At 43.9% G+C, this 24,262-nt stretch overlaps 1 protein-coding gene across 1 annotated transcript; it reads right to left on the minus strand.

Annotated features, from left to right (window-relative positions):
* Nucleotides 1–621: 621 nt before the first annotated feature.
* Nucleotides 622–14,359, minus strand: LOC310671434 (keratin, type II cytoskeletal 71-like). Its single transcript, XM_083427492.1, has 9 exons — nt 13,753–14,359; nt 13,021–13,232; nt 12,800–12,860; nt 10,985–11,080; nt 9,447–9,611; nt 7,385–7,510; nt 5,583–5,803; nt 3,313–3,341; nt 622–1,878 (listed from the first exon to the last, which is right to left on the minus strand). The coding sequence occupies exons 1-9, from the start codon at nt 14,224–14,226 to the stop codon at nt 1,109–1,111; spliced, it is 2,154 nt and encodes a 717-aa protein (XP_083283618.1). The 5' UTR covers nt 14,227–14,359; the 3' UTR covers nt 622–1,108.
* Nucleotides 14,360–24,262: the final 9,903 nt, after the last annotated feature.

Below are 24,262 nucleotides of genomic sequence, written 5' to 3' on the forward strand. Positions count from 1 at the left end.
TTCACCATTGCAGTCTTTCCCAATAAATTCTATATTCCGCACCCTATCCATTTTGCACTACAAATCAGTTAGAAATGCTGTATGAATACTTGTAGATTTTGTGCATTTGGATTTCTGAAGCTGTTTTCTGCTTGAAATATTTTTGCTTTGTATTGCAAAAGAGTCTGACAATGATGTCGTACCGTTTACATTACCAGAGTAAGAGAAGGACATTGTAGTCCAAACATACAGAGGATACAATGAACTAGGAGGGGGGAGCTAGGCATATCCTTGTATTGGTCAGAACGGTACAGAAGCGAAGGTGTGATAAGAGTCATTTAAAGTTGTCTACATCACAAAGAGAGACTTAAAAAATGAACCAATGCACAAAGCCTTTTTAAAGAGGTACAGGTGAAACATGAAAAATTAGAATATAGTGGAAAAGTTTATTTATTTCAGTAATTCAACTTAAAAGGTGAAACTAATATATGAGATAGACTCATGACATGCAAAGCGAGTACATATGTACGGAGTACATATGCATGCTTCTATTTCTTAGAGGTCCAATATTGCTCTATTTGCAGTTCTTGTTTTGCTGTTTTCATTTAATATTCTAATTTTCTGAGATTGTTATTTGGGGGTTTCATCAGCTGTACTCCATGATCATCACAATTATAACAAATAAAGGCTTGACATATCTCGCTTTGCATGTCATGAGTCTATCTCATATATTAGTTTCACCTTTTAAGCTGAATTACTGAAATAAATGAACTTTTCCACGATATTCTAATTTTCCGAGTTTCACCTGTACTTTCGAATAAAACAAAAAAAAATATGATTGATTTTATTGAGGATATGTTTCATGAAGATGTCAGTGTCAAAAATAAAAAAGGAAGAAAAGGTGGGGAAAGTATATGTGACGCAGCAGCAGACACCGTATTTTAAGGAAGAAGTGGATTCATTAGAGTGCAACTACAGAATGGCCCAAGGAAAGGAGGAATGTTGTTTAAAAGATTTCATGTGTCACAAAATCCTATAGCACTGGCAGGGGCCCTGATCACTGCTTCAGGTAGTGCTTGCAGATTGAGAACTAATTGATTCAAAATATGAGGAGTTTATATGAATCATGTTAAATTGCAGTATTTCTGAAAGGACCTACTGCTCCAGGATAACACACTCCAACATGGGCACCTACTGGTCCAGGATAACACACACCTACAGGAGCACCTATAGCTCCAGGGCAACACACACCTACAGGAGCACCTATGGCTCTGGGAATACACACACCAACAGGGGCACCTACTCCTACACAGGGTTCCCCCCCAAAGCCAAAACCTCCTATAGATGGGCCACCTACCCCAGGCTGGCAACCCACAACCCCCAGGCCACCTGCAATCCTAGGTCCAAATCCAGCTCCAAATGGGATGACACCAGGTGGTCCATAACCCCCAGACAGGTAGCCTCCATCTGGGCAACCTCCTCCTATACTCCCAGTGGCATGCCCCTTGCTGGCTGATGCTTGGGCACTTCCTGAGCTAAAACCTGTACCTGGGCCACAGTCTACCCCTATGCCAGCTCTTCCTCCTGTTGTGGGACTGTCAATGCCTACAGGAGAACTTGGTTTACAAGCAGATGGAGACACATTCTGGGAGCTGTATTGTGTTCCTGAGTAGAGTTCTGTATCTGCAGAGGCATGTCCTGCATCTACATGACTATCTACAGTCCTTGGGTGGTTTCCAGCACTTCTGGAGCTCCTTTTGTAGCTCCCATGGCCTCCTGCACTATAACCTCCACGATGTCCTTCACTGTGTCCTCCACCGTATCCACCACCTGTAGGACCATGTGCACCTGAAGAAGTAAATCCAGCAGAGCCCTCTGCGTAGGGTGGCTTGAAAACATCTGCAAGGAGGAAACATTCAGAAGTGAGATTGGAACTGACCCAGCCAGAAAGAGACCTGATTATCCCCTTATCTTTGCAGCATTGTTGTTGCTGAGTTGCCATGAGGTGAAAACTGCATTGGAAATCTCCCTAGCATTCTCTCTTTCTCTCTGTGTGTGAGTGAATGAATAGCAATGCCTGAATGAAGTGGATTTCATCTGGAGTAGGTCAGTTTGAACCAGATGAGTGCAATGACCTGAAAATCAATAGTTTTCTAAACACAGTTCAGATTACCTCCAACTCAGGTGGGAGTTTAACACAGAGACATGACACCTTCAGTGTTGGCACAATCCTTCATTAGCTATCTAAGTGGCCAATATTGGACAAAGTTAATGTAAGAATCAGTTCTAACTCTATGATCTATCAGTGTGCTAACAGAACTGTGCCCTCATTGTTGCAGACTGGGAACTGACCAAAGAGCAAAAGTGGTTAATCAGGTGGGCTATCTTCCCAGCAGGTGGGCTGTTGCTGCTTACTGGCAGAGGGAAGGTGGTAGGGACGTTGGTGCAGTGCAAACACACTGGCAGAACAAATTCAGATCCACTACACTGACCTCACTGTCACCTCAGCCCATCCCCTCTCCCTCCCAGGAAGCAATAATGACCCGCCTTCTGGATAGCTACTGTTACAGCTCTGCCCAGCCCAACGAATCACTTCTGCCAAAGAGTGCACCATATTGAGATTCCTCAGAACGATAAAGGGAATAGTCTGGTTGATTGCTAGAAATTATTTAAGGTAAAAAGGTACCCCATCCCGTACGGGCCAGTCTTGCCAGACTCTAGGGTTGTGCGCTCATCTCACTCTATAGGCCGGGAGCCAGCGCTGTCCGGAGACACTTCCGGGTCACGTGGCCAGCGTGACAAGCTGCATCTGGCGAGCCAGCGCAGCACACGGAACACCGTTTACCTTCCCGCTAGTAAGCGGTCCCTATTTATCTACTTGCACCCGAGGGTGCTTTCAAACTGCTAGGTTGGCAGGCGCTGGGACCGAGCGACGGGAGCGCACCCCGCCGCGGGGATTCGAACCACCGACCTTTCGATCGGCAAGTCCTAGACGCTGAGGCTTTAACCCACAGTGCCACCCGCGTCCCTCCTAGAAATAATTGCTAGAAATTATTTGGGGAATGCCAAATAATCATCTGGGAAGTCTAGCCAGTGAAGCATAAAAATGGCTGGGGTTCAGCAGATCTAAGCAGGGGCACAAAGCAAGAACCTGGAGAAGGAGTGAAGTTACACACACACACACACACACACACACACACACACACACCCCACTCCAGTCTTCAATTGTTAAGGATGCAGAAAAGTTATAAAGGCAGCAGACATGAAAAAGGAAACAACAAGAGCATGTAGTAGGTTGCCCAAGCCCAACACAACCTCATTGGTTTTACTCACCTATAGCAACAAGATTTCCTCTGACTATCCTGTTGCGGAAAAAAGGAAATGCATAATTGCTGTTAGTTTACCTTGATTATGGATTTGAAGCAGAATCCACCCAGGCATTTCTGCTGCACGTGCCTTTTTCAAATGCAGGGTGGAATTCGCACCTACAGCATCTCTTCATTTCAATGGAGAGCACATAGCATGTCAATATCTTATTTAGAAAGTACTAGTTTCTATACAATCAAACAAGTTCAATCTTAATTAAAATCACTTATTGCTTATCTAAGGTCACGCTAGCCCAGTTGATTGTCATCTTAATCTACCAGATTGCCCCATCATGGTTTCCTGTTTTGATGCCTATGTTTCACAGAAATGTTTGTGCTCGGAACGGCATGGCCATCTCCAAAACTGGAAACACCATGGATGGAATTCAGTGTTGCACTATGGTGAATGTCCTGTTAACACAAGCATTGTAGCTTGCCAGGCAGAACGATCATGCCTTTACTTCTCCCATGCACTGTTCTGGGGATGGGGCTTCTCCCAACCACACCAAGCCCATTTGGGGGCATGCGAGGGGGCATGGAGGGAGGAGGGGGAAGGAACCCCCATTTCACAAGTGGAAGCCAATTTTGCTTGAGCAAAGCCTGCACCATGTCTCCTCTTCCTGTCCTTGCATAACATTTGATGATGGAAAATGCATTATGTGACATCATCTTGTTGTGAGTTGACTTACCTAACCAGCAGCTAATGGAGAACTATACAGTGGTACCTCGGTTTACGAACTTAATCCGTTCCGGAAGTCCGTTCTTAAAACGAAACCATTCTTAAACCGAAGCACGCTTTCCCTAATGAGGCCTCCTGCCACCAGTGCCCTTCCACTGTTCGGATTCCATTCTTAGAGAAAGGTAAAGTTCTCAAACCAGGACACTATTTCCGGTTTTGCGGAGTTTGTAAACCGAATAGTTCTTAAACCAGACTGTTCTTAAACTGAGGTACAGTGGTAACTCAGGTTACAGACGCTTCAGGTTACAGACGCTTCAGGTTACAGACTCCGCTAACCCAGAAATAGTACCTTGGGTTAAGAACTTTGCTTCAGGATGAGAACAGAAATCACATGGTGGCGACACGGTGGCAGCAGGAGGCCCCATTAGCTAAAGTGGTACTTCAGGTTAAGAACAGTTTCAGGTTAAGAACGGACCTGCAGAATGAATTAAGTTCTTAACCCGAGGTACCACTGTACTAAGGTGTGTGTTTTCTCTAGGACTGTTAGTGAAAGTGTGTTGAAACAGCATTGAGGTGCTAGAGTATAGGAGTGCCCTTGGTCCCTAATTAAGTTTCCTGCCCTCAGACACACTGTCTCAGGATGAGTGTTGAGGTAAGGGCAAGGGTCAGCTGCTGGTCTTCTAAATGTGGAATGCGGGGAAATTGCTCTTCACTTCAGACAGCAAAATGCCTTGGGCTTGCTCTGTTCATAGGTTTGTCTTCTGTGGATAAGTCTCATGTTCCAAGAAGGGCAGCCTGGCATCAGGCTGTAGCCAGAGGATCTACAAAAGTCATCAGCACAGCTTCAAATCAGGGTTGCCAATTTGAATAAAATATCGTGGGAGGGGGCAAGTAAGCCCCTCCCCACATAATTGATCACACGATGGGGTACACAGACACCATTTGAATGGCAATGCCCATCAACTTCGGGGAATGGCTGGCCCCTAGGACTTGGCTCCTATGCTTCAGATCAGGCTGGATCCAGCTGCTGGCCAGGAGCAGAGTCTTTCTCATTCACAATTTGGAATGAGTTGCTAACAGAGATCTGTGTGGACACTTCCTTAGTTGGCCTTCACTGGCAGGCAAAAACGTTTTCAGCTCCATCTCTTCATGGCTGAGCCAGGAGCAGATGGCATGGCGGGGCAATGACATTCACCCGGCCGTCCTCTAGCTGACTCACTGCTGCATACAAGGATGAAGACAGGGTGGAAGCTGTGAGGTCAGCAGAGTGCAAATGCGCCAGCAGGAGCAGTGGATTGGCTCCACTAGCATGTTTGCACCACATCAACTTTGTCAACCCCTCACCTCTCTTCCTCACCATCCAAGACTGCAGCAATGACTCAACCACACATCTTGAGGGCTGCTAATGAATTTTGATTATAGCAAAGTTGCTCTTTAATGAAATCGGAGTCAAATCAAAAATAAATAAAGGAGGCTAAAATAAATATCGGTGCATTTAACTAACTATGTTTAGCATGTTTGCATGTGTGCCCATATATTTTTGTATAATTCACAGTTACCTGTGCTCCTCCCCTTCCAGGAGTGTCTTATATGTAGCAATCTCAATATCCAGAGCCAACTTGGTGTTCAGAAGTTCATGGTAGTCCCTCAGCAAGCCAGCTAGGTCATCCTTGGCCTTCTGCAGGGCTGTCTGCAGCTCAATATGCTTATTTCGAGCATCTTTAAGAGCACCATCTCCACGGTTCTCAACATCACAAATGGCTGATTGCAAAACATCAACCTGTCAAACAAAACAAAACAAAAATCTGAACTGATTTAAGAGGAAATTCTGTATGTGGTGACTAGGGATCGGTGAATCAGCTAATTTCTGCTTCTCTCCATTTCTCATTTTTCTACCGTTCAATTCAGAACCATTAACAAAAATGTTAAGTTCTGATTGGAGGGAAAGGATCAAAACCATGAAAGAAGCCACCCACTTAAATCCAGGCAGTTCAAATACGTGGGAGCAGAGTGGCCAAGACAAAAGAAGAAGAAAGGGCTGAACTTTCCCCACTCTGCAAATAACTTAGATTACTTATTTTGGAAGCCATCTTGGAGGCCTGTTGTCATATTTTAAATTGTTAGCTATCAGTAGCAGCACCTGTGGTGGGATGGAACTGACTTCCTGATATGGTGGTGCCTCGCAAGACGAAAAGAATCCGTTCCGCGAGTCTCTTCGTCTAGCGGTTTAATCGTCTTGCGAAGCAAGCCCATTAGCGGATTAGCGCTATTAGCGGTTTAGCGGCTATTAGCGGCTATTAAAGGCTTAAGGGATTAGCAGATTAGCTGCTAAAAGGCTATTAGCAGCTTAAAGGTAAAGGTAAAGGTACCCCTGCCCGTACGGGCCAGTCTTGACAGACTCTAGGGTTGTGCGCCCATCTCACTCAAAGAGGCCAAGGGCCAGCGCTGTCCGAAGACACTTCCGGGTCACGTGGCCAGCGTGACATCGCTGCTCTGGCGAGCCAGAGCCGCACACGGAAACGCCGTTTACCTTCCCGCTAATAAGCGGTCCCTATTTATCTACTTGCACCCAGTGGTGCTTTCGAACTGCTAGGTTGGCAGGCGCTGGGACCGAACAGCGGGAGCGCACCCCGCCGCGGGGATTTGAACCGCTGACCTTTCGATTAGCAGCTTAGTGCCTTAGAAAAAGGGGATGGGGAGCGGGAAAAACCCCCCTGGAATCTCAAGACATTTTCGTCTTGCGAAGCAAGCCCATAGCAAATTCGTCCTGCGAAGCACCTCCAAAACGGAAAACCCTTTCGTCTAGTGGCTTTTCCGTCTTGCGAGGCATTCGTCTTGCGGGGCACCACTGTACTAGCATCAAAGCTGTTTACCTGGGCAGGGCTGGGGTGGGGCAGCAGTGAGGTCAAAGTCACATGGTTGCACTGGTGAGAACACTGGATTGGTTGTGGCATTCCTGATGGTGCAGCTACACAATGCTGGCCTTCCTGATACCCACCCCACTTCACCCAGGGCAGAAGCTTTGCTCCACCATTCACTCTGCTTCTGATATTGATATTGATACTGATATCGAAACAATGGCAAATGAAATCACCAGTCAGATTTTGCTACAATGTTACTGAGGACAGCTCAGTAGAGAGGAAAGAGAAGCAGATCAAACTGACCAAAGAAGCTAGCATTCTCCCCCCCACCCCCCAGTTTCTGTGCTCAGAAAGATCTTCAAGGGGAAAACGTTCTTCAACACTGAAGTTCTCAAGAAATAGTAAGGTGTTTTGGTTTAGTCTGTTGTCACTTGTAGATATGGTATGGTTGACCATCTGCTCCCAAATAAAGACATAGCAAGTGACAAATTCTCTCCTACCTGCTTTTTAATAGCATCATTCTCAGACTGCAACTTATTGACCAGCCTGGTCAGATCTGCAATCTCGTGCTGGTTTATCTTCAGATTGTCTGAGTATTTCCCTCTTTGCTCCTGGAGCTCTTGGAACTGGTACCCAGAAAAGAGAAGGATGTTAATAAGAGAATTGTCACCAAGTGAAATCTGAAAGCTCCTCCTTGGGTGAAACCCGTGAAGGATGCTTGAGTTTCAGTAGGGTCTACCAAAAGTTTCTTGTGAAGGGGATCTGCATATATGTAGATTGTTATTAGCTATTTACCTTTCTTAAAAAATAAACTGAATTCCACACTTATAACAAGACATATATACATCTCAAATTGTAAGAACAGTATAGAAACAAGACATATAATAATAATTGGAGAATATATAAATTATAACTAACAAATATTCCCAGAAAATATTGTAGTGTGGAACTGTTGAGGACTGTGAGAAACTTTGGAGGCCAACCATGTCCGTCCATGTTTATAAAACAATGAAATCACACAATACTGCCAAAAAACAATCACATCTACAGTGGTACCTTGGGTTACATACGCTTCAGGTTACATACGCTTCAGGTTACACACTCCACTAACCCAGAAATATTACCTCGGGTTAAGAACTTTGCTTCAGGATGAGAACAGAAATCGTGCAGCAGCGGCAGTGGGAGGCCCCATTAGCTAAAGTGGTGCTTCAGGTTAAGAACAGTTTCAGGTTAAGAACAGACCTCCGGAACGAATTAAATACTTAACCTGAGGTACCATTGTACACTGGTTACCAGCTTGCTCCCCCCCTAAAAGTATCACTTAGAATGAGATTTGGATGTTTCTCCTTGAGCAAAATATGAAAATAATTTTGAGAAAAGGTTAAGGTTGCTTTTTTTTAAAAAAGGCTACTTCTTTTAAAAAAGCACTACTTCACAGTAGCGGGATGGAGGGCTCCCAAAACTTCAAAATTGGAGTGCACTTGCAGTACTTTTGGTTCATTACCACCTTTTAATCCCTCTACATTATCAATATATGCACACTGAAAAATTGTGACCAAAAATGCAATCTTGATGAAATATTAAGTATAGTCAGGGCTTTCTTTCAGTTGGAACTCACTGGAACTCAGTTCTGGCACCTCTCAAGTGGGCACCATTGCCATTCAAAGAGGACGAGGGAGATGTTCATGGTGAGTTCAAACACCTCTATTCTAGAAAAATAGTACTAGAATCATAGAATCATAGAGTTGGAAGAGACCACAAGGGCCATCGAGTCCAACCCCCTGCCAAGCAGGAAACACCATCAGAGCACTCCTGACATATGGTTGTCAAGCCTCTGCTTAAAGACCTCCAAAGAAGGAGACTCCACCACACTCCTTGGCAGCAAATTCCACTGTCAAACAGCTCTTACTGTCAGGAAGTTCTTCCTAATGTTTAGGTGGAATCTTCTTTCTTGTAATTTGGATCCATTGCTCCGTGTCCGCTTCTCTGGAGCAGCAGAAAACAACCTTTCTCCCTCCTCTATGTGACATCCTTTTATATATTTGAACATGGCTATCCTATCACCCCTTAACCTCCTCTTCTCCAGGCTAAACATGCCCAGCTCCCTTAGCCATTCCTCATAAGGCATCGTTTCCAGGCCTTTGACCATTTTGGTTGCCCTCCTCTGGACACGTTCCAGTTTGTCAGTGTCCTTCTTGAACTGTGGTGCCCAGAACTGGACACAGTACTCCAGGTGAGGTATAGTGTCTTGCTGATGTCCACATGCCCTCTTTCACATTGGTTAAGACAAAAAGCAAAAAGGTTCTTTGACCCAGCCATATACAGGACCCTGTACAGATTTCAGAAATAAAAGCTAGAACAATGAACGTCTGTAATGCATTGGTTCCACTTCAGAAACATGGTCAACCTAATTTGGAATATCATAAGTTTAGATGAGCTAAATTTTGGAAGCATTCCTAGACTTGCATCCAGTAGTTTTCCCTTTATCATGACAGTAAATGTGTAGTCTCAAAAGCTGCCTGCTCTCCCAGTTCAGTGCAATGCACCTCTGTCCTGGCTTACCCTGTTTTCATACAAAGCATTGACTTCTTCTTTGCTCTTCTGGGCGATGCTCTGATACCAGGCCTCAACATTTCTGATGATGCAGTCAACATCCAAGCCTCGATTGTTGTCCATTTGCAAGAGGATATTTGTGTCACAGACATGGCCATCCAACTGTGCTAATTCCTGCAATTCACAGAAAGTCTGCATGTGAACGAGAAATCAAGGAATCTAACACCTCTAGGTTTAGTTTCTAAAAAGCGAAAGGGTAAAAGTAAATTGGCAGATGGCACCCACTATTCTAGAAGCTCTGACCTAATGAATATAGGCTCAACAGATATGAATTGTATAAGCACTCTGCATTGGACTCAAAAGTAGTGGTAGTAGTATTGGGGTGGGGGTATTTTAAAAAATGTGTTTTTCTTTATTTTCCAATATCATTCCAATAGCAGCCTCATTATAACAATACCGTCATAGTTCATGTTATGTTTGCTTCATGTTATGTTTTTTCAGGTTGCATCCCGCGGCGACCCAGAAGTACTGGAAAGGGTTACTTCTGGGTTTTGCCGCTCGTGCATGTGCAGTAGTGCTAAATCACGCTTCACGCATGCGCACAAGCACCAAATCGCACAGCACACTTGCGCAGATATGGCGCTTCAGGTTGTGGGCTTTTCACATTGTGAACGGGACTCAGGAACCAGAGTCCGCTGCACCAATTTTATCTCAGGACTCAGGAACCAGAGGTACCGCTGTACCAATTTTATCCAATTAATATAATTATTCAAATGTCAAATTATACAATTTAATCAAACTGTGTGCTAGATTTGATGCTTTCGTTCTTCTACATTTTTTCTGCATTCCAAAATCTTAATAATTCCTTATATAACAGCTACAAACTTGGGATTTCATTTGTGTTGGTACATTAGGTAATTTATAAAATTTCAAGTGAGGAACTCTAACTGCAATCCTTATTCTTTCCTGTGTGTGATGTTTTCCCATCCATATATGGTGTTATATCTTTCATTCCTACGACTGTTGATGGTTCCCGTCATGCCTTGGGAGAAGCGGTTATCTCACAGTTTCCAGAAGTCACTGCATCACTTCGTCCTGTAATTTGGCTTCCAGTAAACAAACCGTCTTTGCCATTTTTCCAGCCTAGGAAGAAGTCTGAATCCAGACTGCAAACAGTTAATCCAAAAGCTTCTATTCTTGCAGCTGGTAGACTCCTTTCCTCCCTGCCACTGATTTATGGACAATTATCCTTATCTCAAAAATATTCCTTTGTGGATAACTGAGGTCACAGGTTCCCCTGCCCTGATCTAAAGGGTATTCACTTAGTTTCTATTTTGTCTGCACATATCAATCACCTCTGAGACAACTATTCACCATTTCCATGGGACACTAGCTTTCCACTGTGAGTAGTAATTCACCGAGGAGAATGCACTCTCATTCTTTACTTCAAACAAACCTCAGGCCTGTCTTCATAGCATAAAGTGCTATGAATTATGTTTACACATTCAGTCCATGAGTCTCTATATCCAAGACTGAATCATACTTACCTCCAAATAAACACATCTGCGGAATTCAAATTCCCGTCTCAGCAAATCTGCTTTCCCCTCCAGTTCTGTCTTGCGTAGTGCGAGAGAGTCTACATCCTAAAGAAGATGGAACTGCTAATTAAACTTGAACAATTGCTGAGATAATAATGACAAGGCCAGCTGCAGGTTGGAAATGTTCAGAACAAGTAACTAAATATTCAGAACAGACAACTGCATATGTCCAACTGCAAGTCCATGAAGCAAGAAGATAAACAAAGATGCTCTCTTTTATGACTGAAATACACATAAGCCTTCAAGAAACGACAGACCCAAGAATTAGAGTGGGAATAAATACACACCCACCTTGTTCATGGTGAATATTCTCAGGGTTCATGAATATTCAACAGGTATTTGATGCTTGGCAATCCATAATAAACAGATGCAGTACAGGTGGCGACCATTTTGCACGGGGGTTCCATTCCTGACCCCCACACGTGTCGGTGAAGCACACATAGGCTTGCCCTGTCCCCCCCCCCCCATTCTACCCCACCTGCTTTTCAGGCCAATTCCAGGTCATGTGCCCAGCTGCGTGTCAATCGGATGCACATAAAATGGCCACTGCCTGTAACTGGTAAGCACTAACAGTAAAAGCAATTGACAGTACCTGACACATAGCATTGATTATCTGACCATCTTTCATGGCAGATGAACAGTGCCTTTGTCAGTATCTGAACAGACAGGCAGAAAGTAAACAGTATTTTAAAGAGTTGTTAAAATTTGCAGAAATATAATCTTGGAGAAACCTAATCTAGACTCAGGGGCCATTGCTTAGCAACATAGAGAGGCTAGGCCTGATGGCTCCTTTTGACCAAAGACTTGGATCCAAAAGTTCTTACATGAGCAAAAAAGCTTTTGCAAGGGTTTCCCTACAAATTGCTCTGATTTCTCCATCCTGCTGCAACCCCCTAACCCATACCCAATCCCTTGCAGGGTGTCCTAACCCTTGAGAACAGATTTTTCTGGGGGTGCAGGAGGATGGGGTGGTAGAAAAGTCAGAAGCACTACTGTATGAAGAGTTCTGTTTGCTCTTGTCTGGATCCAACCCAAAGAGACTTGTGTGGAGAGGTTAGAGAAAGGCAGCTGAGGCCTCTGGAACAATTTTCCATTTCCTGGCTTTTGGCCCTGACTTCCTCAGGGAATAACTCTGGCCAGGTCAAAAGGTATCTGCAAGGTGCTGAGACTCATCTGGCAGATGGCATTCTGAGGGTGACACATAGGTGCCAACTCCCTGGGGCTCTGTGTGCCCAAGCACCCACAAAATTGAGGCCATCGCCCACCCCTCCATTTTATGGGTATTCCGGTAAAGGAATCCGGTGGTCGTGGATCCTGTCCGATGCCCTTGCTGGTGGCTAGGGCCATGGCACGGCCCCCGGTGACATCAGGGGGAGCTTTCAGTTGTATTTGCATCAACAGGCTCCTCCCACTGGTGGTTAACCCTTGATAGACTCACCCCTCCCCGAGGGGGTTGAGTCACGCTCTGTTGTTTTATCCAATGCCTAAGCCAATACCTCTCACATGCTGTAATCAATAAAGTTGTGGCCTTTTTTTAGCCCATTAACCTAATATACCGTGTCCGTGTTTCTTTCTTATCCTCAAGCGGGTGGTGGGTCCTTGAATCACAAATGGGAAAGTGCAACTCAAAGGTTGAATTGCTGGCAGGGGCTCCGTGTTGCCCCCAGGACACTGATGTAAATAAATGAGGGGTTTAATTTGCAGTGAGACTTTTATGCTCCATATGAAAACCACTGAATCTGAACACCAATCTGAACACCTTACCTTCTTGAGTAGTACAAATTCATTTTCTGCTGTGGTGCGCCTTTTGAATTCCTCTTCATATCTGTTGAAACATGAAGGGAGAGCTCTGTGCAACTGAAAAGCACCTTTCTGTACCCCATATAGTAAGGTGCACAAGATGTTCAAAGATACTTATTTATTTATTTATTTATTTATTTATTTATTTTAATAATAATAATAATAATGCTTAAAATGCAAATTACTTGCACTTCAGTTCTTCTACCAGTTGTTGGATAGCAGCCTCTTCACTTGCTAGATGTTGCCTTTCATTCAGTAAACAGTCTAGCTCCTTCTTCATGTTGCAGAGGAAACTTTCATAGAACGGTTCAAGGTTTTTCTTTGCTGGTGTGACATGCTCTTGCAAGAGGTTCCACTTTGTTTCAAGAACCTTGTTCTGCTGCTCTAGGGTTCGTACCTGTTTCAAAACAAAGAAACACCCAAATGATACCAAAATACAGTCAATCGGGGGGGAAACCAAAGAGAAAACCTACTTTCAGAACAGGCATTTAAATTGCTTTTTGTGTGTATTGCATTTAAAGAATAAAGGAACCCTGTTGGATTTGTCGAAAGAGCTATTTGACCAGCTCTGGGAAGTACAGAAGCAGAATATGAGCATTATAGCATTGCCCCATTGTTTTTTCCTCTTGATTCTGGAGGCAGAATATATAACATAGCGACTCTGTCAGTTGCTAGTGAAAACTTTATCCTTCATGAATTTGTCTAATCGCTTGAGATAACTCTCTTTTATAATTCATTTCAGCCTCTACAAATGTACATAATCACATGTGCAATCATGTGCACACAGTTCGATCCGATTGGTTGCTTGCATGATGATGCAGAGCCATTTTTAAAGTGATCCGAACTAAAAGTACTCATGTCGTGGGCCTGATTGGGCTTCTTATTTCGAGTTAAGTCAAAAACATTTGTCTTCTCACCTTATCAATGAAGCCAGCAAACTGGTTGTTGAGGTTCTTCATCTCTTCCCTCTCATGATTTCGTACGACATGTTCCTGTGGATCAACTCCCACATGTAAAGGCTTCAGGAGCTTCTCGTTGATCCTGACTCCATGGATGCCCTCCCCCCTGAAGTTAGAATATCCTGGGAAAGGCCCGTAACTTCCAACAGAGTCATAAATTTTGGGGCTGTAATGAATCACCCTGCCACCAAACCCCATGCCACCATACCCACCAAAATATCCAGCACCATAGCCACCATAAGAAATTCTTCTGCTTCCGCCCAGGTTAGAAAGACTTTGGCTGCTGAAGCCGCGGACCCCATATCCATTTCTGACTGGATGGCGTACAGAGGCGACATATGTCCTGTGCCCGCCTAGTCCACACACAGCAGACGCCGAACTGAATCCCCTTGCTCCCATGAAGCTCCTTGCAGCAGACATGTGATGAGTCATTGCAGCAAGCTGGGATAGGCTAGTTCCAAAAAGCAGGTGCAGCAGAAGCAAAGTGGAGAGAGCAATCCTCTGGCACAATACCTCAAAGCCAACTCTTATATACAGCTGAGGAGTTGGCCTTGATTGGTCTAACATTTTAATTTTGGAGCATGCATGGGTTTGGCCTGCCTCAGGCCCAGGAATGCCCTTCGATGTACAGAACATAATAGTGAATGCAAACCTAAGAAATAATGAGGATTTTTAAAGGAATTGCTTTGTTTGCAAGCTTGGCTTGTAGGATATTACATTTGAGAACCATTTCCCTCAAATGCATTAATTACACTTTAGACAGAAAATTATTTAAGGGAGTCTTCCTCTTTCGTTGACCACAGCCGATAACATTCTGCAGAGTTGCAAGTCAAGGCTGTGCTTTTAGGATCTTAATTTTCTTGTTACTGTCCCTTTTTTCTCTGAGCAACAGATGGAACTCATGTTTGCTGCTTCTTTGCCATCCATCAAAAAATAGCTATCCTCAAACTTTGTTTATACAAAGGATAAATTAAAATGTGATTTACCACTCCTGTTTGAATAAATGGAGACTTAATAAATGCACAGATGTGTCAAGTACTCAATAGAAATGCACATAGAACTGTGGACTAGGGAAAAGATGGATTCGTATGGCCCAGTTTTACTTACTAAGCTCTGTTGATTTCAGTGGGGACAAAAATGAGTGTCACAATGCGACTAAAGCAGCAATCTGTTCTTCTGTGAAAGTTCCATTATGCACAGCTTTGTGCCACTTATTTATTTAAGTAGAAGGAACACAGGTATAACCAGCTTGCTTTGTTTGACTTAGGCCTTATCTGCATTGTACATTTTAAGCAGTATTATACCATATAAGCAGCCATGGCTTTCTCCAAAGAATCCTGGGAACTATAATTTGTTAAGGGTGCTGAGAGTTGTTAGGAGTGGCCTATTCTCCCCATAGCAACTGGAATTCCCAGAGTTTCCTGGGTAGAGGATTGATTCTTAAACTACTGCAAGGCAGGCATCTACGGTGTTGGTGCTTCAAATTCACTTGTTCCCCCAGACTTTCCCAGAGGGTGATTGAAATATACTCAGAGTCGAGAGTGGATTTCATGCTCTTTATTCAGCTCATAGTGGTGAGGAGGATTGAATGAATGTCCCCTCAAAGTATCTGCTTTATATACATTATTTACACAATGGGCTGCACATGATTGGCTAATTCCGGAATTCTACTGTAAGCCAATCAGGTTGTGGATTCACTTCTATCTGGAGCATGATTGGGTGGTTCCTGCCAACCAATCATACTGCTGCATTGTTCTAGGACCAATCAGACTGCTGCATTCTGAATCCTATTATTCTAGGACCAATCAGACTACTGCCTTTGGATCCTATTCAACTCAGTACATAACAGTGATCCAGTTGTGTTCATGTATTAATCTGAATGACTGATTCGTGGTGTGTTCTCTATTTGTTTTATGGTTGCAATTTTATGGCTGATTTTTATGCTGCTCACCACCACGATAATTTTCTCTCGATAGGATATGTGTCTCAATGGGACACTGTGAACTGGGTAGACAGAGGCAGTAGACAATAGGTACAAAGCTGAGACAGAGGTCTGCACCCAATGGGCACTGCTGTAGTGAGAGGAGGCAGAGAAGGGAGCGCAAAGCTCTAACTTAGCCCTGACCTAGCACCTTAGTTAGGAAAGACACAGGGTGCTTGCATGAGCAGGCCATAGCTGTCAACTTTTCCCTTTTCTTGCAAGGAATCCTATTCGGAATAAGGGAATTTCCCTTAAAAAGGGGGGAAAGTTGACAGCTATGGAGCAGGCACAGGGGCTTCTAACCAAGTGGGGGAGATTCAGGTGCCAGGTACAGGATCAGGCCAACTCCATTTGAATAAAGTAGAGAGGTTAATGGTGAGGGTGGGGTAGAGGTTGATGAGAAGACAGCAGCCTGAGAATGGGCCTGAGCTTGGGTTAGATCAGTTTCCTCCAAACTTGGTTCTCTAGCTGTTTTTGGACAACAATCCCACCATCCCTGACCACTGGTCCTACTAGCTAGGGATGATGGGAGCTGTAGTCCAAAAACAGCTGGAGACCCAAGTTTGGGAAACCCTGGTTTAGACCTACACTGGCATTATGGGTAGGATCAGTGACAGCTTCTGAGGACTGTGTAATGTGGAGCAGGAGGGCCAAGGAAGGGGCTGAATGGTTGAATTTGTGCCTAGCACTATAAGGCTTGAGGTGGATTGGTGGGAATGAGAGGATCTGGAGGTTGTTGGCTGGGCAGGTAAGATGGAAACAAGATGGGTGGGCCAGGCGGCAGCTCATGGTCTCATTCCTCATAGCTGATTGTGTTGAGTGTTAGCCTGTGAGAAGAGGAGGTTAAGGGGTGATATGATAGCCATGTTCAAATATATAAAAGGATGTCACATAGAGGAGGGAGAAAGGTTGTTTTCTGCTGCTCCAGAGAAGCGGACACGGAGCAATGGATCCAAACTACAAGAAAGAAGATTCCACCTAAACATTAGGAAGAACTTCCTGACAGTAAGAGCTGTTTGACAGTGGAATTTGCTGCCAAGGAGTGTGGTGGAGTCTCCTTCTTTGGAGGTCTTTAAGCAGAGGCTCGACAACCATATGTCAGGAGTGCTCTGATGGTGTTTCCTGCTTGGCAGGGGGTTGGACTCGATGGCCCTTGTGGTCTCTTCCAACTCTATGATTCTATGATTCTATGAGTGGGTGTGGTGAGAGTAGCTGTTCATCTTTGGCTCTTTCTGTGAAATGCTCAGTTGGGGACTGGGGATGGAGATAAATTGTACATACAACTTGAGGGGTGGGGTACCAACATTCAAGGGTGCATTCTGCACAACAAGAAATACTGATGTGATCATATCTATGTGATGAAGACTACTTTGTTGTTGTGCATTAGGAATGGGGGCAGAAGCAAAGAAACTGTAACAACTAAAAGACTAGGGCAAACTATGCATGTCCCAAATGTGGAATTTATTTTGCAAATCATAGTTAAACCATAAGAATGTGGAATTTGCATTTTATCGTTTATGTTGATTCCTTTTTATTGGGATTTGTAAACCGCTCCCAAATTTCTGATATGATCTATGCAGCGGTATATAAATTAACTACATAAAAAAAAAAACAATTCACGAGGCATGGAATGCAGGGCAGAATGAATCCCCGAAGCAATAAAGGAACTGAAAATAGGGTATTATCCTCTCCTTCCTAAGTGTTCTCTTCCTTTGTTTTGGTGCCTAGCACAGAAGAGATGAAGACAATTCCTCGGGTTTCTTGTAGCTCTTTTCACATGAGATTAATTAAATTTGCTGGGGGGTAGGAGGCTCTGTATCTGCAGTCACAACAAACCCTAAGGTCCTAAAGTGACACATAAGTTATTACAAGACAACCCCCCCCCCCCCCGCTTTATCTTTGGGATGTTAAAATAGCTTGCTGTACTGGGTGTGGACTTGGAATTAAACTGAGGACAAGAGATGGGAAAGGAAAAGGCACAAACTTTGCTTTCATTGTTGAGTTATTATATGAAACATGTTGTCATCTTGTCTGGCAGGAAAAGCTGACCCACACATGCGGCAAAGTGAGGCAATTGCCTTGGGCAGCAGGTTCCATGGGGCAGCAGATCCCAATGGAAACCTTTATGACCTCCTTGTTTCCAATGTAGATCTTCACTTACCCCTTACCTAGTGGAGAGAGGGCACCATTTTGAGGTTCACCTCGATGCCAATATATATTGATCTGGCCCTGGTAGCAGGAGAACAACATGGAATATTTTGAGACATCTGTACCATTTTGCTCTGGACATGACTGCCCCATTACTCTTTGATGATGGGAAATTTAGATAGAGTTGCTACATCTCTAGAGTTACCCATCCTTAATAGAGATAAACAATAACACACACACACACATACGAGCAGTATCGTTTCTTCATACAATTTATTGTAGATACAGCAGAAAAGAGTTGGCTCTTGTAACCAAAAACAGCTGATGGCGGAGGGTTGCCTTTGCAAATTACAGATGCTCACAAAGGAAAATTCGGCCTGATACACACACTGGAAATTCAAGACAAAATGTATTTTGTGCACAGAAACAACTTCAGATGTGAAATAAAAGGTGAAATAAATATTGTATATTCACTTCCCACATTTCCACTCCTAGCAGGGCAACATATGATGGCTGAAAACAATCTTTTTAAGCCGACACTGAAAAAGACACCAAAAGCCTAACAATGCAATGCAATGCAACAATGAAACAACAGCAAGGAGGTGCTTATTGTGTTGGCACAGCCCCTCCACACACAATCCTCCCACCTTTGCTCTTTTGCTTGGTTTAGCTCCCTCTCTGCTATGTGATTGGCATCACACCCTCCCATTCACATGCCTGCCATTTTTACACAAACTCTCAAACTGCGAGGAATGGAAGCCTAGCGAAACAGTTCCCATGCCGTTGCAGGCATGTGTTAAAAGATGGCGGATAGACTCCTAGAGAAGGACCACAACTCATTTAGTATTCAATAAACTTCTCTCTTTTCCTGAAAACTGACTTTGCTCATTTTGTGTAGCTGCAAATCCAGAGGGTCTGGATCAATCCTGCAGGGGGGGTCACACATTTTAGAAAACTACCAACCCACTGATCCCAGCTGCTAGAGACCGAGGTTCCTTCAGTCCCCACAAAGTTGATGGGCATTGTCATTCAAATGGTGTGCGTGCACAATGTCTTGTGGTCGATTATGCAGGGCGGGGCTTACCTGCCCCCTCCCATAGTCTAATCAAGTTGGTACCTCTGTCCCATGCTTTTGAACATGCCCTGAAACATCGGTTCAATTTCTACTGGCTGACAAGTCAACAAGTAAGCCGAGTCCTTTTTTGCAACTGTATAGCAGTGTTTCGCTCCCACTTTGGTTGCAAAAGGTTGAAGGGCAGCAAGGGAGGGTCAAGGAAGCACATAAGCCAGGACTTTGCAAGCATTCATTGTGGATACTCACATGACTCTTCAAAACACAGAATGCTTGCAAAACCTTAATGGGTTTTCAAGGCCAGAAGAGTAACATCTGGCCATCCTGGGCTTATAAGATGTTGCCATTCACTGCAGAGATCTCCACACACGCATGGGAATTCCTAATGGAGCTTGGGGACTTTGAATAACAAGGCCAGGAAAGGTGGCCTTGGAGCACTGCTGCCAGCCCTGGGCTAGGTGGGTTATTGATGTGATTCCCCGTGAAGCATTTTTTGTTCCTGTTGAACTCAGAAACTCAGCTCACACATGGCAGCCTTTCTGCAACATCATAGAACTTCTAATCAAGGTCAAGCAATTATTTTAAACCCACAATCCAAACATCTTAATTTGTTCTGAACTACCTCTTGGACTATCTCTCAGCCTCAGCTCCTCATCTGTGAAATGGGACCAACATAGGCTCCATTACAGGAGTTACTGCAGGAGGAAGGAGCCACTGTGCACATGGAAATTTCTATGGAAGTTAAAAACAACAACAACAACAACAATATTTCTTGTGTCGTGGTTTATAAGATGCATTTCTTATTGGAAGCCTCTTTCTTTTCTTCTTCTTACATAATTTGGTCCTAGCCTTGGGAACTGAGTGTTCACATCCTGGTGCTTTTGCTGAAGCATGATGATATTTTCGTACCATGGTTGCATGAATGTGCGTGACAGCATGCACCAGCTGAGTTACCAACACTGGAGTAGCCACCGACACATCTACCTGCCACAATGGCAGTGGTACAGCCACCAGTTGCACCTCTGGGTCTCTGAGCTGCTCTGGAGGCATGGTTGTTTCCACCGCCACTGGTGATGTGGTACCCACCATCTGGGCTGAAATCTTCACCTCCAGGGATGTACAGCCTACCCACAGAGTTAGGTACATTTCTCGATGTGTATCTCGATGTGCACTCTGCATCTCCAAGGTTCGACTTCTGTCTCTTCCCTGGGCCACCAGAACTATATTTCCCACTTCTGCATCCGATCTCTCTGCTTAGAGAGGCATATGCAGGTTCATGGCCACAGTCATCAGCTACTTTGCCTGGGTTAGGAAGCACTGCTGCAATAGTAATCACAGTCATGGTTACAATAGCATGACAACAGCATTCTTGGTTAGCTGGGTATGGCAATACTGGAACTTCCCCAGATATCTAATATATATTTGGGGAGGCCTCACACCTCTATGCAGTTGAGTTTTGCATGCATTACGTCCCACCGATGCAAATTCTGGTATCTCAAGGGCTAGGAAGGGCTTTACCTTAATCTTAGAGAGATGCTGTCAGTTTGAGGTAGAGAATGGTGCTGTGGCAGGGATAAGGTTGCCATATTTTGAAGAGAGAAAAAAGAGGACACATTTGCTGACTTCTACTTTTAACTATGGGACGCGGGTGGTGCTGTGGGTTAAACCACAGAGCCTAGGGCTTGCTGATCAGAAGGTCAGTGCTGTGGGTTAAACCACAGAGCCTAGGGCTTGCTGATCAGAAGGTCGGTGGTTCGAATCCCCGCGATGGGGTGAGCTCCCGTTGCTGGGTCCCTGCTCCTGCCAACCTAGCAGTTTGAAAGCATGAAGTGCAAGTAGATAAATAGGTACCACTCCGGCAGGAAGGTAAACGGCATTTCCATGCGCTGCTCTGGTTCGCCAGAAGCGGCTTAGTCATGCTGGCCACATGACCCGGAAGCTGTACACCGGCTCCCTCAGCCAATAAAGCGAGATGAATGCCGCAACCCCAGAGTCATCCACGACTGGACCTAATTGTCAGGGGTCCCTTTATCTTTACCTTTTACCTTTACCTTATGGATCGCTATGATGATTCTACCCTGGAAAAACAGAACACGTCCTGGAAAAAGAGGACATATGGCAACCTATGTACATGCAGCAGAACGTGGTGATGGAATAAAAAGATAAAGTAAAAGACCCCTGACAGTTAAGTTCAGTCGCGGACGACTTGGATTACGGCGCTCATCTCGCTTTACTAGCCAAGGGAGCCGGCGTTTGTCTGCAGACAGCTTCTGGGTCATGTGGCCAGCATGACTAAGCTGCTTCTGGTGAACCCGGGCAGCAGACGGAATAGACCATTGCAGCTCAGTTGGTTAGACCATGGTGCTGATAACGCCAAGGTTGCAGGTTCGATCCCTGTATGGACCAGCTGCATATTCCTGCATTGCAGGGGGTTGGACTAGATGATCCTCAGGGTCCCTTCCAACTCTACAGTGCTATGCTATGCTATGCTATGCTATGCTAAATCACAATTTCTAATTAAAAATCAAATACCTGTCTCCTCCCTGCTGTACTAGCTTTCTACATGCAAATAATGTTGATGCTGGTGTTTGTTTTGGCAGTCTAAAGTGGTTCAGCCTTCTGCCACTTTAGGACACATAACACCTTATTTCCACCTCATTCCGTTGCACGTGGCAAAGCCACTTCTTATGTTCCCATCTAGAGAGCAATCTTTGGAATTCCAACAGGTAAACTTTGCCATTACTTACCTACACTTGCAAGGTTCCCCGAAAATATCCTGTTTGGGAAAGAGATGTAATATAGATCATGTGAGAAACTGCATTTTCTAATAGAGGTAGGGGTTATATTCTGATAACTATTTAGCTTTCCCATTTATCCATCATCCTCTTCACGTACAAAATGTATAAACTACTTTTCCCTGTAGAAAATGATCAAAGAGGTAAACAAAAATGCAACGGCAAATAGAACAGGATGCATGAAACAGTAAACAAAGACAAACAAGGAACAAACAATAACACAAAGCAGTCGGGTTTGCCACATTTAAGAGCCCTGTGTGGGCAGAAAAATAGTCAAAGCCAGAAAATGAGATGGAAAAATAAACTGTGCAGAAACAAAAAAATGCTAATAAAAGGTTTTACTCTGTGGGAGATCTGGAAAGAATGGAGGTTTTCTTGTGCATAGTTACAAAAGCGATCCGCCATTAAGGGGCAGACCTTGTTGCAAGATTTCCAGTCATAGGGAGGATGAGCCACTGCTTTGTTATCAGGTTGGATCGTAAATTTGAAAGGGCAACAAACCTCCCGGAAAGGCTGATTTATAGTGCATAAGGTCTGCAAAAATTAAGGAGCGGACACCAAGACTGTATTTCATCAGAATTGACTAAAATGGCGACTGCCGCTTGAACGGACTCTTGGACCTTTGGATTTATGTGAGATGAATTACGGGAAAGCATTTTCAAAGTTCACACAGAAATATAAACAAGACTGTTTCTTTTATCTCGCTTGTGGAGACAACTCGGAGGTAATTAAGAAGAAAAAGGATAATGACAAGGAGATGAGAAGATGGGACTGTGAACATCAAAGCAGCAGAAATACAAGAAGATTGGACTCCTGCCGAACCCGAAGCATGGGTACTCCCCACAAAAAAAATTAAAATTTGGCTTAACATTTGGACTTTGTGATTTGAATTGATATAATTTGGAATATGATTGGATATGATTGGTTTGATAAATGGCATATATATATATATATATATATATATATATATATATATATATTAAAAAAGAAAAATAGTCAAAGCTGGGAAAATATGGGAGAAACACACTTTGAGAATGTTGTCTATAAGGTTAGAAGAAAATTATTATAAGTTAGTTTGGAGATGTGGCGATGGTATTTAACACCAGTCTGATTAAATCAAATAAACAAGGAATATTCAGTATTAGGTTCACATGTGGTGGGGGTGTAAATATGCACAATTTTTTGGGCAAAGGGTGTTTAAGGAGATAACAGAAATCCCTGGGTTAAAGCTGACCAAAAGTCCAGAGGTAGCATTATTATCCATTCACAATGGGGTCGAAGGTTCACAGCCTATGAAGGACTTGCTCACAAATGTATTGACCGCTGCGCAAGTTATTACTGCTAGGAAGTGGAAGGGGCAAGGTGAATACAAAATGGAAGAATGGTATAAAGAGGTGTGGGATATAACTATTAATGATAAAGTGACACGTGCTATTAAGGTAAGATGGGGAAATGATTTGGAGGAGATATGGAAGATCTTGTAGATCTTGTACCATCAAAGGGGTCAAACCATCGCAAGAGGTGTTGAAATTTTGGGAGGTTGGATAGTTACAATGGAATGGTCTCATGGGTGGGGTGCACATTTTATTTTTATTTATTTATTATTATTACTTCATCAAAATAATAATGATTATTTTTTTAAAGCCCTATGTGGGCTACTGCCATGGTATGCTTGAAGAAGCCACCCAACATACACTGAACAGGGAGCTGCAGGCCACCTTTAGGGTGTATGATACAGGCTTTCTATCTCCTGTTCAATCATTCCTACACTCAAAGGTAGCAGTAGCAGTCCCTGGCTATTCATCTTGAGCACCCAGCCGTTCCCTTCTGTTGCTCCATCACCTCTCCTGGTCCCACAATGTAGCCTGCTCCCTCTGGTGTGTTGGAGGATGCTATTGCATCACCCGTGTTGAAGTGAGATTCAGTTGCCAGTCCAGTTGGTTTTGGTACATGAAACTGGAAGGGGAAACTTCTCCTTCTTCTCCAAGGCAGCAACATGTCTTGGGCTGGTTCTGCATTCAAGATCTATGCTTGATAAATCTGACATGTGCACCTAAAAATGTGCCAAAGTTTATACAGGGGACACTGCCTGGTGGTGGGTTTCCCTCAGAGAAGATTATTATTGAGGGAAAGGGCCAAATATGTGTGGTTCTGTGGATATTCCCTGCATCTAGGATTTTAGCCAAATAAAGGATATGCAATTGCAATAGCAAAGAAAGGCGTAGTGAAACCATGTGCAGATTCTATCAGTAGAGGTTGATTCCAGGATGGGGTGGAATGGCTTGTAAAAAATCCTGCACACAGGAAACTAGCATGTCTGAGATAAAGGTTTTAGGCTAGCCTAATGTGCTTGCTTTCTTATGCAGGTATATAGGTATATATTGTAATTACCCTGCCCACCATCATTAGTCGTGCAGTTCCAGTTATGCATGTTTTAACTGGTCCTGGATTCAATTGAACTAGACAGCTTAG

Source organism: Podarcis tiliguerta, assembly GCF_965153285.1.
Source record: "Podarcis tiliguerta genome assembly, chromosome: 2".
Lineage (NCBI taxonomy): Eukaryota > Metazoa > Chordata > Lepidosauria > Squamata > Lacertidae > Podarcis > Podarcis tiliguerta.